The sequence below is a fragment of the Strongylocentrotus purpuratus genome, unplaced genomic scaffold (genome assembly GCF_000002235.5).
Source record: "Strongylocentrotus purpuratus isolate Spur 01 unplaced genomic scaffold, Spur_5.0 spur5_scaffold_5, whole genome shotgun sequence".
Lineage (NCBI taxonomy): Eukaryota > Metazoa > Echinodermata > Echinoidea > Camarodonta > Strongylocentrotidae > Strongylocentrotus > Strongylocentrotus purpuratus.
Window position 1 is genome coordinate 37,768,206 of NW_022145611.1, and position 17,622 is coordinate 37,785,827.

At 37.5% G+C, this 17,622-nt stretch overlaps 1 protein-coding gene across 1 annotated transcript; it reads right to left on the reverse strand.

Moving 5' to 3' along the window:
- Positions 1 to 909: 909 nt before the first annotated feature.
- On the reverse strand, positions 910 to 3,348 carry LOC105436924. The gene is made up of 3 exons (XM_011662982.2): positions 2,971 to 3,348; positions 1,680 to 1,969; positions 910 to 1,429 (listed from the first exon to the last, which is right to left on the reverse strand). The coding sequence occupies exons 2-3, from the start codon at positions 1,914 to 1,916 to the stop codon at positions 1,238 to 1,240; spliced, it is 429 nt and encodes a 142-aa protein (XP_011661284.1). The 5' UTR covers positions 1,917 to 1,969; positions 2,971 to 3,348; the 3' UTR covers positions 910 to 1,237.
- Positions 3,349 to 17,622: the final 14,274 nt, after the last annotated feature.

A 17,622-nucleotide genomic window follows, 5' to 3' on the forward strand; every position in this document is an offset into this window, starting at 1 on the left:
ACCATAGAGCCACCATTCATCTACCATAGAGTCACCACTCATCTACCATAGAGCCACCATTCATCTACCATAGAGCCACCATTCATCTACCATAGAGTCACCATTCATCTACCATAGAGCCACCATTTATCTACCATAGAGCCACCATTCATCTACCATAGAGCCACCATTCATCTACCATAGAGCCACCATTCATCTACCATTCACTACCATTCAAAATATGCAACAAAATGTTACGCTTAATTGTAGCATTTTGAAATGGTATATTCAGAATGGTAGTTTGGATCTTGATCTATGGTTAGCACAATGGTGGCTGTAGTGCGATCTATAGTACACAGAATGGTGACTATAATATATTGAATTTTTGAGAAATCTAAACTTAAATGTTAACTTACAATACACACATGATGCTTATTAAAAAAGTGAATTGAATGAAAGTGGCAGGATGTATTTGGTTTATATCAAAAGTTGTATGCATGTACATATGCTAAAAACTAAAATAAAAGGCAAGTAAAAAAATATATCACATAAACATGTACACTACAAACTAAAATGAAAGGCAAGTTCGTAATTGCAACACATATTACTTGGACTTATTCTACTAAGATGTAATAAATACCCACATATATATCACCCTAGTTCCTCTAAATAATCGGCAAATTAAAAAGAAACAACTAAAATGTCATATACAGTGTGTACGTAAACATGACTAAAATGAAAGGCAAGTTAAAAATATATAAACATGTACAATAAAAACTAAGGCACTGAGTTGCAGCACAGGATTGTTCTAAAACATTGTATAAACATGTACAATAAAAACTCAAATGAAAGGCAAGTTCATAATTGCAACACATATTACTTGGACTTATTCTACTAAGGTGTAATAAATACCCACATATATATCACCCTAGTTCCTCTAAATAACTAAAATGTCATATATAGTGTGTATGTAAACATGACTAAAATGAAAGGCAAGTTAAAAATATATAAACATGTACAATAAAAACTAAGGCACTGAGTTGCAGCACAGAAATGTTCTAAAACATTGTATAAACATGTACAATGAAGTTCAAGTCAAAGAGGTTGTATGTGAGTTCGAAGAGGAGCAGAAAATACAAGCCTTGCTGCTCATTTTTGGAGTCTCTGAAGGCGATCAAGGTCCCTCTGGCTGAGAACACTGAAGACCCAACCCTTTCTATACTCAAACTGTTTACATGATTTTGATAGACACTCTGTGTCAAACAATCTCCCCTGTATCGATCGGTATCACTACCCCCACCCCATGATTCGATGTGTAACCTCGTCTATGCCATGTTCCATCGTAGGGCACTGCCACGTCCACATGATCATTTTCCCTGATGGTCAGATCCTTGTCCATGGCCCTTTGACGTAGGCATGCTGCCACCTTCTTCTTCTGATCCTTACTGGTCTGTAAAAAAAAAAGAGTTTGTAATAAATAACAAGTAAATTTCAAGTTCCCTCAGGCCCCTTACTTATTAGACCCTATTACAAATATTTAGATTTGATTAATTTTCATCCCTTGATTTGACAAGAAGGGATATTGATGTACATGTATTATACTGTCTATCGACCATAACTAAGAAATAAAAATATGTTTGGATTAAATGTACGTACAGCTAAGATAATGTAATGAAGAAAACACAAGGCTGGTGACTAACCTCTTGGGATAAGGAAGATAAAGTGGCTATGTGCCTGTTGTAGCTAGGGGCTTCGACTAGTGGGGCTGTTCCGAGGATGGTCAGCAAGTCGCACAAGCTATCCTGTGCCAAACCAACCTCCGTTGCTGCCAGAGTAGCTCTGCGGTTTATTTCTGCAGACTTTCCACGTCCTTCGCATTCATTTTCTGATGAAGAGAATGTCCTCTCCTTCTTGCAAATGAAGCAACCAAGGACCATGGCGCAGTTCAACCCATTCCTCTTTGACAAATTCTCCAGAGGAATGAGATGCCCTGTAAAAGATATCCAAAACACTTTATGGAACAGGGAAAATATTTTGAAAAGCACAATCCCCAAATAATAACAAAGTGCTAGTTATGACATACATGTAGTATATTACACAAATACACATTTTCACAGATTTCACGACAATTCCGATGCCCCCACTTCAATTCACCATAGAGTAAAGGAGGGGTTTTTCGGCCACTTAAGACAAAATCCTATTTTTTGGACTCTTTACTTCCTATTTATTATCATTTCTTGTTCAAATCATGAAGCAAATACTATTATTATTTAAACAAAGAAAGAATCCCAGAAAAAAATCATGAATTGCCATGACAACATTCATTTCAATTTTCACTGTTTCGGAGGAAGTTTTCGGCCTAGCGAGGCAGTTTTCGGCCGCATGTACAAAGTCAATAGGAAGCAAGCAAGCGCGCCATGCACTAGCGGCTGGAGCAGGTATCCCAAGCCGGAGCTTCCCGTGCCGAAAACTACCTCTGCAGTGATCAGAAATTGGAATCTGAATTAGACAGAGATATCGTGTGTGTGCTGCGGTATCCGGCTGCATTGATTAAATACATGCGATGAGATACTTTTGAGCTTGCGACTCACACAAAATCGGACTCTAAATCTGAAAAATACTTGAAATAAAGCTCATTTTATGGTACCCATATTCCTTACACGCGTATTCGGGGAGCGGGACCGCCGATTACATCGCTAAAATGTGATATTTTAGGATATATTTTCCATTGCAAATGTGGTTCTTCAGTGACTCTGGCATGGTATGGTATGTGTGGGATATATGATATGCTGTTATGCGATGGATTTTAAAGGGATTTTACCATGCATCCAACGGATTGGCCGAAAACTGGTGATGGTCGATTACCCCCTCCTTTACTCTATTCTTAATCATTTGATTTGGCTTTTTGAGCCATTCACCCCTTGAGCATGCAATACAATCTCAAAGTAACAGTTTGCAAACTAAAAATATTGTTTGATAGTAAGTACATACCTCCCAGACACACGTGAGCCTTTTGCAAAGCAGCTGCAAGTTGTGGGCCACTAATGACGCGGATCTTTACATGTGGGACCAGGGCCAAAAATAGGGCTGTCCAAACACTTATTCAGGGAAAGCTTCCTCGATCTCTGAATTAGCTGTTAGTTCTTCTGGCACCTCTCCAGCATTCATGTTACTCTTCTGTAATATCTGGTATTGATCTCCTTCGAACACCTTCCTCTTCCTCACATATTTTGGAATTTTACGAAGCATTTTCAGTGAGTAGAAATTGGAGACCAACGGCTAGAAGAGTTATTCAAATCTTGGGCACAAGGTGGCAGCAAACAGCCCTTGTTATCTACTTTCTGCTGATATACATTACTTGTTACAATTTGGTTTAGAATTTTTTACTTAATGATTTCTTTAATTGATTGAGACTAATTGAGTGCAGAGGCAGTGGAGCGACTTCCAAAGTGGGGGGGGGGGGGGATCAACAAAAAGGGCACTTTCTGGAGAAAATAAATAGGGCACCTACAATTAAAGGGAAATCTCAAAGTGAAAATATATATTTAAAAAAAACACATTTGTATATACCCCCTATATTGTGATTAGATTATCAGGGATGATTTCAATATTTTTTTTATCTTTATAAATAAGATTTGTGAGGTCGCAGTGCGAAAAATTACATCAATTATAAAGAAGAAAAACCCAATCCTGATAGGTTTATTACATTATCATAACAGAAGACTGAAAAGACCTTTGATAAGTACCATAATTATAACATCTAGAAATGCGGGTGTGCTTTGGGTGATATTGCTCTTAGTAGCTGGAAATTAGGGGCACGTGATGAGAGGAAAAGGGGACACTTATCGAAAAGGGTGACACTTATTGGAAAAAAAAAGGAGCACATGTCAAATTACAACGGGTAATTATCAGAAGGTGAAAATGGGGCACGTACGTAGAAGGGGGAAGTGCAGGCTATTATTAAAAAGAAAAGAGGCACATGTCAAGATAAACGGGGCACTTATGAGAGATGAAAAGGGGGTAATTATGGGAAGGGGATGGGGCACTTAAAAGAAGGAGAAAGAGCATTTATTAGGAAGGGAAGGGGGCATTTATGATAAAGGGAAGGGGCTCTCTTTTAAATGGGGCAAAATAAAAGGGGCAGTTATTGAAGATGAAAAGAGCACTTATCAGGAGGAAAAGGGACACTTGTCAAAATAAAACGAGTACCTCTCAGAATTTAATAGGTTATTTACTAGAGATGGAACGGGACTATGAGAATGAAGAGGGACTTAAGAATGAAAAGTAACTGTTTTCATAGATGAAAAGGGGGCATTTATGTTAAAGGGAAGGGGCTCTCTTTTAAATGGGGGCACTTGTTAGAAAGGAAAGGGGGCACATGTGAAAATATAAGGTGCGCTTATCCGAGTTAAACAAGGGGTAGTTATTAAAAGGGGAAAGGCCCCTCTCAGATTTGAATAAGGAAATTATCAGAGGTGAATGGGGCACTTATCAGAAGTGAAAAGGGGCACTTCTCGTATCTGAAAAGGGGCACTTACTAGAGATGGAAAAAGGGCACTTATGAGAATGGAAAATGGACACTTATTGCAAAGGAAAACCGGAACTTATCGAAGGAAAAGGGGCACTTAAAAAAAATAATAGGGGCACTTTTTAAAGTAAAGGGGCCCTTTTTATGTAAAAAGTGCCACGTTAGAGCCACCATGGAGTCACTAAACACTAGAAATATATCATAAAGTCATCATCCACCATAGAGCTACTGCTAAAATATCTTACACCACAGGGATATACCATTCAACGGAAATACCATATAATATACTCTACCATATATCATACCATAGAAATACCATACACCATACCCCGGCCCCCCCCCCCCACTCAGTGTTATTTAGGGTACGCATATATGCTCGTTCCCTCTTTTTGAAAGCACCCCCTATCTGAGGACTGCCAACATTTTCGAACCCCCCTTTCGCGGGCTTTTCGCGGGCTTTTCCTGCCTTGGAGACCCCCCTAAATCAGGAAAAATGCTCAATGTACCCCCCTAAATTCGGAATAATTTCTCAGGAGTCCAAAGAGATGAGAGAAAAAAAGAAAAAACACCCCCTTTTTAAAGAAATCTCCGGGTGAAAAGTCAAATACACCCCTTTTTCATTCCGACCCCTGAGTGGGGGGGGGGGGGGGGGGGGGGGGGCTGGGCACCATACAGCCACCATAGAGCTACCATAGATCTACCATTCACTTTAGAGCCACCATAGAGTCACTAACCACCATTAATATACCATAAAGTCATCATCCACCATAGAGCTACCACTGAAATATCCTCCACCATAGGGATACCATTCAACAGAAATTCCATAGAAATATATTCTACCATATAACATACCGTAGAAATACCATACACCGTACAGCCACCATAGAGCTACCATAGATCTACCATTCACTTTAGAGCCACCATAGAGTCACATAACCACCATAGATATACCATAAAGTCATCATCCACCATAGAGCTACCACTGAAATATCCTCCACCATAGGGATACCATTCAAAAGAAATACCATAGAAATATATTCTACCATATAACATACCGTAGAAATACCATACACCATACAGGCACCATAGAGCTACCATAGATCTACCATTCACTTTAGAGCCACCATAGAGTCACATAACCACCATAGATATACCATAAAGTCATCATCCACCATAGAGCTACCACTGAAATATCCTCCACCATAGGGATACCATTCAACAGAAATACCATAGAAATATATTCTACCATATAACATACCGTAGAAATACCATACACCATACAGCCACCATAGAGCTACCATAGATCTACCATTCACTTTAGAGCTACCATAGAGTCACATAACCACCATAGATATACCATAAAGTCATCATCCACCATAGAGCTACCACTGAAATATCCTCCACCATAGGGATACCATTCAACAGAAATACCATAGAAATATATTCTACCATATAACATACCGTAGAAATACCATACACCATACAGCCACCATAGAGCTACCATAGATCTACCATTCACTTTAGAGCCACCATAGAGTCACATAACCACCATAGATATACCATAAAGTCATCATCCACCATAGAGCTACCACTGAAATATCCTCCACCATAGGGATACCATTCAACAGAAATACCATAGAAATATAGTCTACCATATAATATATCATAGAAATACCATACACCATAGGACGGCATCAATGATATACCATTGACCATAGAACTCCACCATTCAGCAATTGTGTGGTATACCATAGAAATATATTCTACCATATAATATATCATAGAAATACCATTCACCATAGAGCCGTACCATAGGAATATCATAGATTTTTTTTGTAAGGGTAAATCTCCCATAAAATGAGAGTCCATCAAAAAGGTTTGTTCTTCAATACGAGAATTGTGACAAACATAAGACAGAAATAACCCGTTTCCACTCGCAGTCACCTAAGATAATAGCATATGATTTTGAATGTCATGCAAGCATCCTTTTCATGCCCTTTCAAGCTTTCTTTCCAAGATCATTTCTTAACCTCTGCATATAAAGTGTATTAGAGACACGTTTTTAAAGACTGTTTCCTGGGGAGGCTTATTTCCACGACGACATGTCTTCTCGTTAGCCATTTTGCAGAGAGCGTCCCCGTACGTAACAAGCCCTTGTCTTGCAGAGTCAGTGCTGGTCTGTCTGCTAGCCATCAAACAGATAATGGAATTTCAATGATGAATTAAGCCATCTATCTAGCGTGTTTAGGTTTGAATGATGGGCCAGAGTTCCTTCATGACATTTTCCTGCTGTGCCCCTTACACATGACGCCGGGACGGCCACATTTCCTAAAATACCCGGTCGTAAAATGTTCATCCTTCTTGTGTTATATTCCAAATAGGTCGTGGTAATTCCCAGACTTCCCAAGCACAGTCATTTGGCAACGCTTAGCACGATTCCAATTTAAACTTAATATTGGATACTGGTAGTATGGTGTTTAAGTTTGAAAGTAATTCTAAATTTTTAATCATGAGTTGTTTGGATCACCAACACATAAACAAAATGAGAATGTATACTAGCAACTAAATATACTGAAAACTCACTTTTTTGGTAAATACGTCGGTGGTCGGACCTTAGTTTCCATATTTATTTTCCTCGTTAGCCAGCGCTTTTTTCAAAAAGCTCCTTTCATAATCGTTAAGGAAACATGACTTTTTTTTAACGTGTAGTGTATTTTTCATGATAGGGTGTATTTCTCGTCATTACGAGAACTCAATATTCCTTACATTTTCAACATTAGTACGTACAAATGAAAGAGTCTCAATATCACCGCTACCGTAAAATAATTTGCGAAATGTCTGTAAGTGAATCTAAAGCAACATTTTAATAGGTAGGTTGCTTCAAAAAGAAAAATGTAAACAAAAACGAAAATTCGTCAGAAATCACATTTACTGAAACGACATGAATGTTCTACTGCACACAATGCGGTCGGGACGACAAGCTCATTCTCGCCACTATTACTCAGTTATTACACATTTAAACAAAAATCTTTTGGCAGGGATCATCTATTTGTAGTCCTGAGCAGTAAGTAAAATATGCTTAAATCTGTGTGTGTGTTCTTCCATAAATTTCCAGAACTTTTGATTGCCTATAGCCTGTAATTGTATTGTGATATATGAGCGTAGAATTAAACGACCAGTGCGGCCAATGTGCGGCTCACAGCTTTACAAGAAAACCGACGCTTTCCGGATACGGGCACTTTAGTAATCACCCATCCTCATATTCCCTGCTCCAACATCCAGGGTTTAACTTAACACTTTACATGCTACACAAATATTCTCCCTGTACTACATTGTATTTATCAAGGGTTATATTTATATAAAATCCTTCGAGAATATTTAACTGTTTCTAGCGCAAAGTTAATGTTAAAAGGGTTGTCATGGGCCTAATCGAGACCGGATATTTGATAATTTTGCAAAGCCATTGTGTTTAACAAACCAATACTTCTGTCAAGAGGTGTCTTTTCTCTTGTGCCAAACTACACGTGTGGCAAACTAGTGACCTTGCAGAGAGGCGAAGAAAGCACCATTAGTCTTAATCTTATGAACAGTTCTTCCCACAAGGCACAACAGAGGAGATCTGGCAATGACGACGAAAGTCTCTCTCATGCTTTCAGAACGATGAGCAAGAGTCAATATTGGACAATGATCGATGGTCACCATTTGTACCATAGTGCATTGGAGAGATCCTAGTTCTTGCTCGTCCGTTTCAAAGACATAAGATTAATCACAGAGTATCCATAGTCTCAAGGATAACAACATTCCCTAGATGTACATATACTTGTGGTGATCCAGTCATTTACATTCATTCTTAGTGATTATTCTGCGGGGAAGCCCTGAATATTAATTTAAGGTTCTGTTTTAAAGAGTGAGCAGATTTTGAAGAATTTAAAAGTTGCCCAATTTGTGTAAAAGAAGGACTCAATTATGTAAAAACAGCTTTATCCCTATTTTCAATTAATCAAGATATCATTATGGCTGTTTCATAACCTGGTGATCAAAATGCGTGTATACATGCTGTACAGATTGTATAAAAGCTCATATGGCTATCGTAACCATAATGTGATTGTACGAATCAATATTCCATTGACAATAATGGTTGCATGGTCAATTACTTCAAAACAACCGCTTCCCCCAAAAAATACAACAACAACAACACGAATTCCTATATCTAACCACTGACCCAACTCTTTACGTACACAGAACTTAAACTAAACAAAATATCAACCCCATTGCAACCCAAGCAATAATCATAAACCAATTCATGAAAATGGTAAGGAAATAATCCTAGAACCAAATTTTGAAAGACCAAAACATCGGATCATCTTTTCTATATGATTGTGTATCATCCAATTTTATGTCTACTGATATGTTTCTAAATCTATGTTTCCCATTCTGTGGTTTTAATTTTGAAAAATATAACATATTTTTCTACACATGTAAATTGATGGGCCTAGACCCAGATAGTACTTATATTGAAAAAAAAACAAAAAACAAACAAACAAACAAACACACAAACTCATACACAAAGATCATTTGAACACTTTTTCATTTTAAGGTTTACCTTAAGATTTTTTTTTTTGTTTTGTTTGTTTGTTTTGTTTTGTTTTTTTTTTTTAGGCCGCCATCCTTGTCAAGCTTTGCTTATGATTGCGGTCTCCTGCACTTTTCCAATAGAAAAGTTCGGATAATACTTTAAATTTATGATTATATGTTATGGAAATATTAAGTTTTGTTATTATGTAAAAAAAAAATTTGACATGAAGAAATTATTCTTTGTTTATGTTGTATTATACATTACATTTATATGTTCTTTGTTATTCAGTTATATTTTATATGGAAAAAATGCAGAAATAAAATCAAATCAAAATGAGAAAGAAGGATTAGCGTCGATTATGCCCTTACAGGAGGCTATTGCCCCACCCTCACGAAATTAATTATGTAAAATGCATCCTATGCACCTTATGATTTTGATTAATCAAAACACAGGCCTAGGACGGATCGACGCCATATATAGACTTAATGAATCACATCAAGTTTTATTCATCACGGAAAATTGACCAGTGATTGATAACAACATATCCATCGAAAATGAAGGCAGAATTTATGGTGTAAAGAAATAAAAATGCCATCTGTCGAATTCGTAGTATTCATATATCATATAATCTGATACGGGTTTCCTGTTCTACTTTTCAGGTAAACCTATAGTTAATGTCAATCACTGCTTCATGATACAAGGTGCTTAACACAATTGGAGCGTGCACCCATTTTCATTAAAAATCACTGAGCCAAAAAGGCAAATAAACCCCTGCATACTGACGCAGTGGAAATGGAAAAACACCTCCCACAAAAACCGTGAATATGTCAGTATAGGCCAAAAGCTGGCATTTTCTTTTCTTCGACTACTGAGCAAAACGTTCGATGGTTGCGAGAAATTCGACGATTCAATAGCCCAGGGTAACCGGAAATGTTTTTCTGCAACTGTTACAGGGCATGTAATTGTAGATGAAGGGATAAAAAAAAATTAAAAAAACAGCCTGTCGTGTGTAAATGATATTAGTGAGCGAAACTAGCAGAAAGCGGGCTTGTTTAATGCACTTTGACGTTATCAATCAAGATCTGTAAAACCCGTTTTAAGCCATGATGTGAACGCCAAAATGTTAATATAAGGCGCCATACAAATTGCGAACCATAAAAATGTATCTCGCTTTGGTACATGGCTATCCAAAAGAATGATGAAGACTTGTTTAAGTTTAGGTACCAAAATCGTTTATGCATTTGAGTTTTCTGGTCATAAAAGAAAATATTTAGGAATGCTCCGAATCATTCTTAATTACAATTCTAAGTTTTTATAAAAAGTCTGGAATTGGAGAATTCATTTCTATTCGTTCCTTCATTATCATTATTGCAGAATCGGGTCTCAACATTTCGGCTTTCCAATTGTACATGCAACAAATTTATTAGCAATTTGTAAAAATAGAAGCCTTTTCCTCATTTTTATTAGAATTTTTCAAGCCTTTTAGAAAGGAACCAGCTTTCTCAAATAGGTAGATCTAGAAGTTAATGTCAGATATCGAACTAGCATTTAAAAGAACGGTCAACTATTATTAAAGAAGCTGATAATTCCTTAAATCGCTTCCTTCAATGATAATCTCACCTGAGAAATTATATTCACTGTAGAGTATATACCCTATGTGAGTATAGATTGCAGTATATGACATCTTGTGAAGTGAGAGAAAATCGTTTTCCAATCATTCACTAGATTGCAACATTCCAGAAACCAATACAACCAGGCATCTCCATTCTAAAATCTTCACAGTGATTTAATCTGCTTGATTGCCCATTGCCAATCAATAACGCCTCTCAGAACATCATCAGGTCACTTCATCGATCTCGAACTACCTAGAAATTGTATTCTTAAAAATTCTCAATAATACCATACACCGGAAACAAATGTAATCGAATCACGAAGTAGAGTTGTGATTAAACACAGTGCTATTCTCGCCCTCTCCCTCCCCCCTCCCTCTCCTTTCCTGTATATCTCTCTGCCTGACTCTTTCTTTTCTTTCTCTCTCTACTCTTAAGATAGGTTTTTATATGCTCTTCATTTTTCCTTGTCTTTTTTTTTTTACCTCCCTACTCTCGTCTCTCTCGCTGTTCCTTCCCTCTCCCTGCCTGTCAACATCTTTTCAGTTTGACCTTTTACCCTTATCTAATTACTATTATATCATCCTCTCTTCCGCACGCCTTCTCTCAATCTCCATGGATTACTAAGTAAATACATATCATATAATTGAATATATAATTGCCCAATGCTGCATCGATCTGCAATACAAACACATTACTGGTATTAACATTAATCAACAAGATTAACGAAGGTCTCTTCACAAAATTACTCCCTCATTCATTCCTCTTTTCACTTGAAAGGTAGGTGTACCATATATTTTTTGAAACATAAAACACTCTAAGATAAGAACCATATTTCTTTTTGGTCATAAATCAATGTATGAAAGGATAAAAGTATAAAAATCAATATTTTAAAAAATATATTTCTTTCATGAACAATGAGACAGTATCTGCATCTTGAATCCTATCCATTTATTCAAATTGTCTAAATCGTTCAGAACATATCTTTATTATGCTGCCATATTTCCTTCTAAATTACATCGTAAGTATCTTGAATTTGATTTCTTACAAACCCCGAAAATGGCATTTGCTCTAGATACTTTGATGATTTTCATGCATTTACAATTCATTTTCCAATAACACTTCTATTGACGCGAACAGTGTCTCTAGTTTGTGATTTACACTTTTTTTTAACGTATTGAAATATTTTGCTCAATTGACTGTGAGTACAGATGATGGCTCAGTGAATCCAAATAGATAGCTTCTTGGAACGCAGGTATAGTCAGTCACTCATGTTTCCTCTCATAAACATTAAGGCATTGATACGCATGCTTGAATGCTTTGAGTATTGCAGAGTCATGTCGACACAATCGTATGGTAATTTGTTTACATCGTCAACCTTACTAAAGCACTATGTGGCTATAAATATTATTCAATTGCTTTCACATCCCTTCCCCTGTCCCTGTAATGTCCGATTAATCTGAGTACAGGCTGTGATAAAGATTAAGTTGAATAGTAGTTAAGTGATTGCATTTGGTAATAAAAATGTCTCAAAGTTGTTCATAAGTTAGTTTGTTGACGAGAGGTTGACTCAATCTTGTTGGAAAATACATGCACGAGACGCAGAAATGGGAAAAGGGGACTACACAAATATTTGGTATGAACGTTTAAGTCCAACCCGTCAGGTATTTCTCGTTATAATTCGAATATGAGAGCATTTGAAAAGAAATACTTTCGGTGGACATTTTTACGATGGTATTCGTTCGAACTAATATGAAATTAATTATAGTGCTCAAAATAATTTAATCTCGTGCGTTGTTTTCACCTTTACCAAAACTACGCCTTTTAAATGAGAAGCGTTTGTAAAAATATCTGTTACGAAAAAGAATTAGCCACCATCTCTACAGGTCAATTCACTCTACAAAGATAACTTTTTTCTGTACTAGACAAAAATAATACATTTGCAGTTGATAACATTTGACGATTGTATTGTGAAAAACATTGGTATTCGGTACTTCAGGTCATTAAATATAGTCTTGAATATTTATGGCTAAGATCAAGCCACTTGATAGTCGCTCATGATCAAATCCCTTTGCTTTGACTCGAGAGCTATTGTTTTGAGAGAGATTGCGGAAGAAACAAACAACAAACAAAATGAGATGGAAAGGAATACAAAATAGGAAGGAGAGGTTGAAAGAAACAAAGATAGACGAAAAAAGGTTTTATCAAGAGAAAATTTCAGTAAACAAAATGTACATGTCTGAATGGAGAACGACTTAGCAAGTGATATAAAATATGATCCCATCTCACAAACCATACTTCTGTGGACATTTCCTAATAGACATTAAGAGAAACCAGTCTGTTGTGTATGCAACAGTGGTACACTTTTAGGCTGTTATATAGTGAATTTCAAAAATTGTTTGTGTGCGTGTGTGTTTGTGTGTGTGTGTGTGTGTGTGTACGACCTCATACCTTTCATTTATATCTGGCTACGCTATCAAACTGGCGATTTATCAAGACACACACATACGCACCCACACGCACACACATCTAGGCGGCACGCACTCTTAGGCGGCACTAGGTTGTTATTAATCCATATTAAGAACAAACAACCAAATCAATTAGGTCTCATTAAATCACGGCGCGAGGTTAGATTGTTATTCCACTACAAAATAAAAAGGACACCCAAGGGAGACGACCTTTCTAATAAAACCTGATCAACGTGTTCAACTTATAAAAATGCTAATAAAAAGGAGGCAATTTGAGAAAATAATTGGATCAAGTTCTAGACCAGCACGGGAACGTGAAATCGGTAATTGGTGAAAAGAAATCCGCCAAACATGGAGCACGAGTAAAACTAGGTCAGAAATCATGTGACAAAGCTATCAATTGTAATTACCAAAGTATCAATAATAAATACTGGGCCAGTTTTTTGTTCTTACTAAAAAAATATCCAGTCATGGCGTCGAATCAAATGTTTGTGAAATAAGTTCATATCTACGACTGATAAGATTATTGACACCGGGGCTCGTAAAGCATTACGACATTTGGAATCGTTCTTTTTTCGGAATTGGGCTCCCAACCCCCTCCCTCCCCCTGAGTTTTTAGCTAAGATTGGTTATGATCGATTTAATTTTTTAAAATTTTGAATCTTTAACATTCGGCTATATACGTTCATCTAATTATGTACATTATTTACATTATTTTGACGATGGAACATAGAACAATCTTCCATTTTGCTCTCGTATAGCATCTCCGTACGCTCCTGCGAATTCTACCCGTTTTTTCCGTCCCACTCTGCCCGCATATGCCTCCTCGTATAAGAACGACCGTGTAAATAAGAACGCTCAGATGCATATTCATTTATCCTGTAGTATTGTTTTAGTAAGAAATAGCCACGGTCATAATCCAAACAAACAATATCTTATTTACGATCTACAAAATGCTTTAAAAAAAAAGCAATACGAAAGTTATTGCTGCTATTATTAAAATGAAGAATTTTTGTTCTGAAGTGTCCTCTCATACGAGTAATCTAAACTGTTTGTTCTGGAAAGAGATTTCCATACCCTACGTTTTTCCTCTCATATGAGGATGCAATTTAGACAGCTGTCGAGTAAACAAGCTTCCGAAAAGCATGTAAAACAAAAGGCGGGAACTGATTTAAGAAAACTAGATCACGTGATGAGAAAGTTAGTGATGTCGTCTGCTCTGTCATTGCTAGTCACACTGATGGTATTATCCAATTCAGTTGGTATGCAGTAAAGCAATTTCTGTCAGGTGGGTCGCACGTTGCAAGGCTGCTTTATATACCTTTCCTGACTCATAATCATCAACATTTTCCCTCCCTTTCCATCATGACCGAGTTCACACTGAAAGATGTAAAATCTTTGATTTTGGACTATTCCGTCGAAATGATATATTTCTATTCTCACTGTGTCTCTTCCACTCATTTAAACTGTGACTATCTTTTGAATTAAAGATCCTGATATCTCCTGACTCAGACGAAGGAAAACAAGGAGATTAAAGAATTGAGTAAAGGCAGCGGTAATACGTATGTTCATAATTATGACAGACAAACAGAGGTGGCAAACAACAACTCGTTCAAACTGCCAGTATAACACATTAATTAATCACAAGAGGTAAAACCAGATTTTCATTATCATTCCAATGGCCTTTAGTGACCTATGCCTTTGTACACAATTCGATTATTCGAGTTATCGAATCAGCGCATTTGTGAGAGAATGCAACGTAAACAATATAGTTCAGGGTCAAAGTTGTTTACGCTAGCAAAGTGCAGAAAGGTCAAAAGAGAAACTATTAGTTAAGCGCATCGCGCGCGATACCGGTAAAGTGCGCGCATTCCAAGTTAGCATGCGCGGCACAACAACTGAATTCGTCTCACATACTCAACAAGTTCCACTGGGGTTGGATGTTTTTCTTTTCCCGCCTCCCCACCCTTCTACTCCTTAGACAATAAGAAAGGAAGAAATAAGAAGTAGAAAGTGAAAGATCTCAAAGAAAGGGGGAGAGAAATTTACACAGCAGAGCTCGGGGAGGATAGATTTGAGACATGTGGCCAAAAAACAAAAAAGTGATGATGATTATGGTTGGTTTGGCTTGATGCATTTTAAATAAATGGTTGGTTGGTTGGGCTAGTATGCTTTTAATGAATGGATGGTTGGCTGGGCTTGTAATAATTCGTGTTATGGTTGGCTGGATGGGCTTGTATTCTTAATTGGAACAAAGTTTTGGTTGGTTGGTTGGGCTAGTGATGTTCCAATAAATGGCTGGTTGGTTGGGCCAGTAAGCTATTAATGAATGAATGGTTGGCTGGGCTAGTATAATGATTCGTTTTAGAGATTGGCTGGATGGGCTTGTATTCTTAATTGGAACAAAGTTTTGGTTGGTTGGTTGGGCTAGTGATGTTCCAATAAATGGCTGGTTGGTTGGGCCAGTAAGCTTTTAATGAATGGATGGTTGGCTGGGCTTGTAATAATTCGTGTTATGGTTGGCTGGATGGGCTTGTATTCTTAATTGGAACAAAGTTTTGGTTGGTTGGTTGGGCTAGTGATGTTCCAATAAATGGCTGGTTGGTTGGGCCAGTAAGCTATTGATGAATGAATGGTTGGCTGGGTAGTATAATGATTCGTTTTAAAGATTGGCTGGATGGGCTTGTATTCTTAATTGGAACAAAGTTTTGGTTGGTTGGTTGGGCTAGTGATGTTCCGATAAATAGCTGGTTGGTTGGGCCAGTGAGCTATTAATGAATGAATGGTTGGCTGGGCTAGTATAATGATTCGTTTTAAAGATTGGCTGGATGGGCTTGTATTCTTAATTGGAACAAAGTTTTGGTTGGTTGGCTGGGCCAGTGATGTTCCAATAAATGGCTGGTTGGTTGGGCCAGTAAGCTTTTAATGAATGGATGGTTGGCTGGGCTTGTAATAATTCGTGTTATGGTTGGCTGGATGGGCTTGTATTCTTAATTGGAACAAAGTTTTGGTTGGTTGGTTGGGCTAGTGATGTTCCAATAAATGGCTGGTTGGTTGGGCCAGTAAGCTATTAATGAATGAATGGTTGGCTGGGCTAGTATAATGATTCGTTTTAAAGATTGGCTGGATGGGCTTGTATTCTTAATTGGAACAAAGTTTTTGTTGGTTGGGCTAGTGATGTTCCAATAAATGGCTGGTTGGTTGGGCCAGTAAGCTATTAATGAATGAATGGTTGGATGGGCTAGTATAATAATTAGTTTAATGGTTGACCGGATGGGCTTGTATTCTTAATTGAAACAAAGTCTTGGTTGGGTGGTTTGGATTGAAGATTCATTTGAACATTCGGTTTTGGCATTCTTTATTTTGAAAATATGCTGAAGGGTTGTGGCTCGTAGTGCCTTCTTGGACGCTGTAATTAAGTAGATATAAGTGCCCAGATAGATGTATCGAAGCTTATCATAATTCATCCTGCTATGAAATTATTATATGTATGTTTGGGGTTGAAAATTGTCAAGGTTGCTTATTGCTATTGATATTTATGTTAATTGTTGTTCATAACAGGGGAGAGCGGTTTGCCCAATGGCAAGGAGGGGCTCTCAGTAGGAGAGGTTGTTTAGGGGAATCCGTAATCTCAGGAAACTGGGACTTCGGTTGGATGTCTTCCTCCCGGTTGGTCACGTGACCCGGGTTCCCCTACTTAGTATCTCGTTTTTATTTAGCCTCTCCCCTCTTCCCTGTACAATAGTGCGGGTACAGATATCGCCCCTTTTTAATTTCATTGCATTTCTGTTATTTGATTGTGACATTAATTGTTGGACGGTTTGAAAGGGGGAAATTCTATCCCCAGTGGAATAAATGTTGAGAAAATGGCAAACAATGTATCCATGTTGTATTTCTTCTCACAATGAGAGAATAAAATACGGGCGTTCAGAGGGAAACGAGGTTAAGCGATTCTGGGAAATGCATAGTCTCCATAACAACCGGTTGAAGAACGTGTATTTACCCATTGTACCAAAATAAAGGTGGTCAACACGGAAGATGAAATGATTACGTACGACGAGAGAAGGTCATAGGTGACGGTCCTGTCTTCTTGTTAAATGTCACCATGACATATTGGTCACGTACTACCTGCAGTTTGTAGCAGCCGTTTTTGTCCTTGTCTTATCCTTTCATTCTGTAGCGTGGGATCCGTTTGTACTTTCAAACATCACTTCAATATATGCCCACCTGCAGCATTTCCTATTCGTGCACTAGAATCAAATACATTAGGACTCATTTTCAGTTTGAAACCATGAAGGTTTTGAAACATCTAGGTTAGAGATACAAAGAAGAAAATAATTTGTAACGGGCACGGTAATGTCTGTTTTGGTAAGAATGTGGAACATGTTAGAAGCATCGATTGTTTGTGTAAACTCCGTCTCCTGCCACGCTTACATCAGGGGTCTGGTAGAGTATTTTCAA

Bases quoted from the DNA above. Each gene is read 5' to 3' on its own strand.
- LOC105436924 (XM_011662982.2), bottom strand. From the start codon at position 1,916: ATGGTCCTTGGTTGCTTCATTTGCAAGAAGGAGAGGACATTCTCTTCA. The intron at 1,430-1,679 runs GTTAGTCACCAG...TTTTTTTTACAG, and splicing joins TATCTTCCTTATCCCAAGAG to ACCAGTAAGGATCAGAAGAA.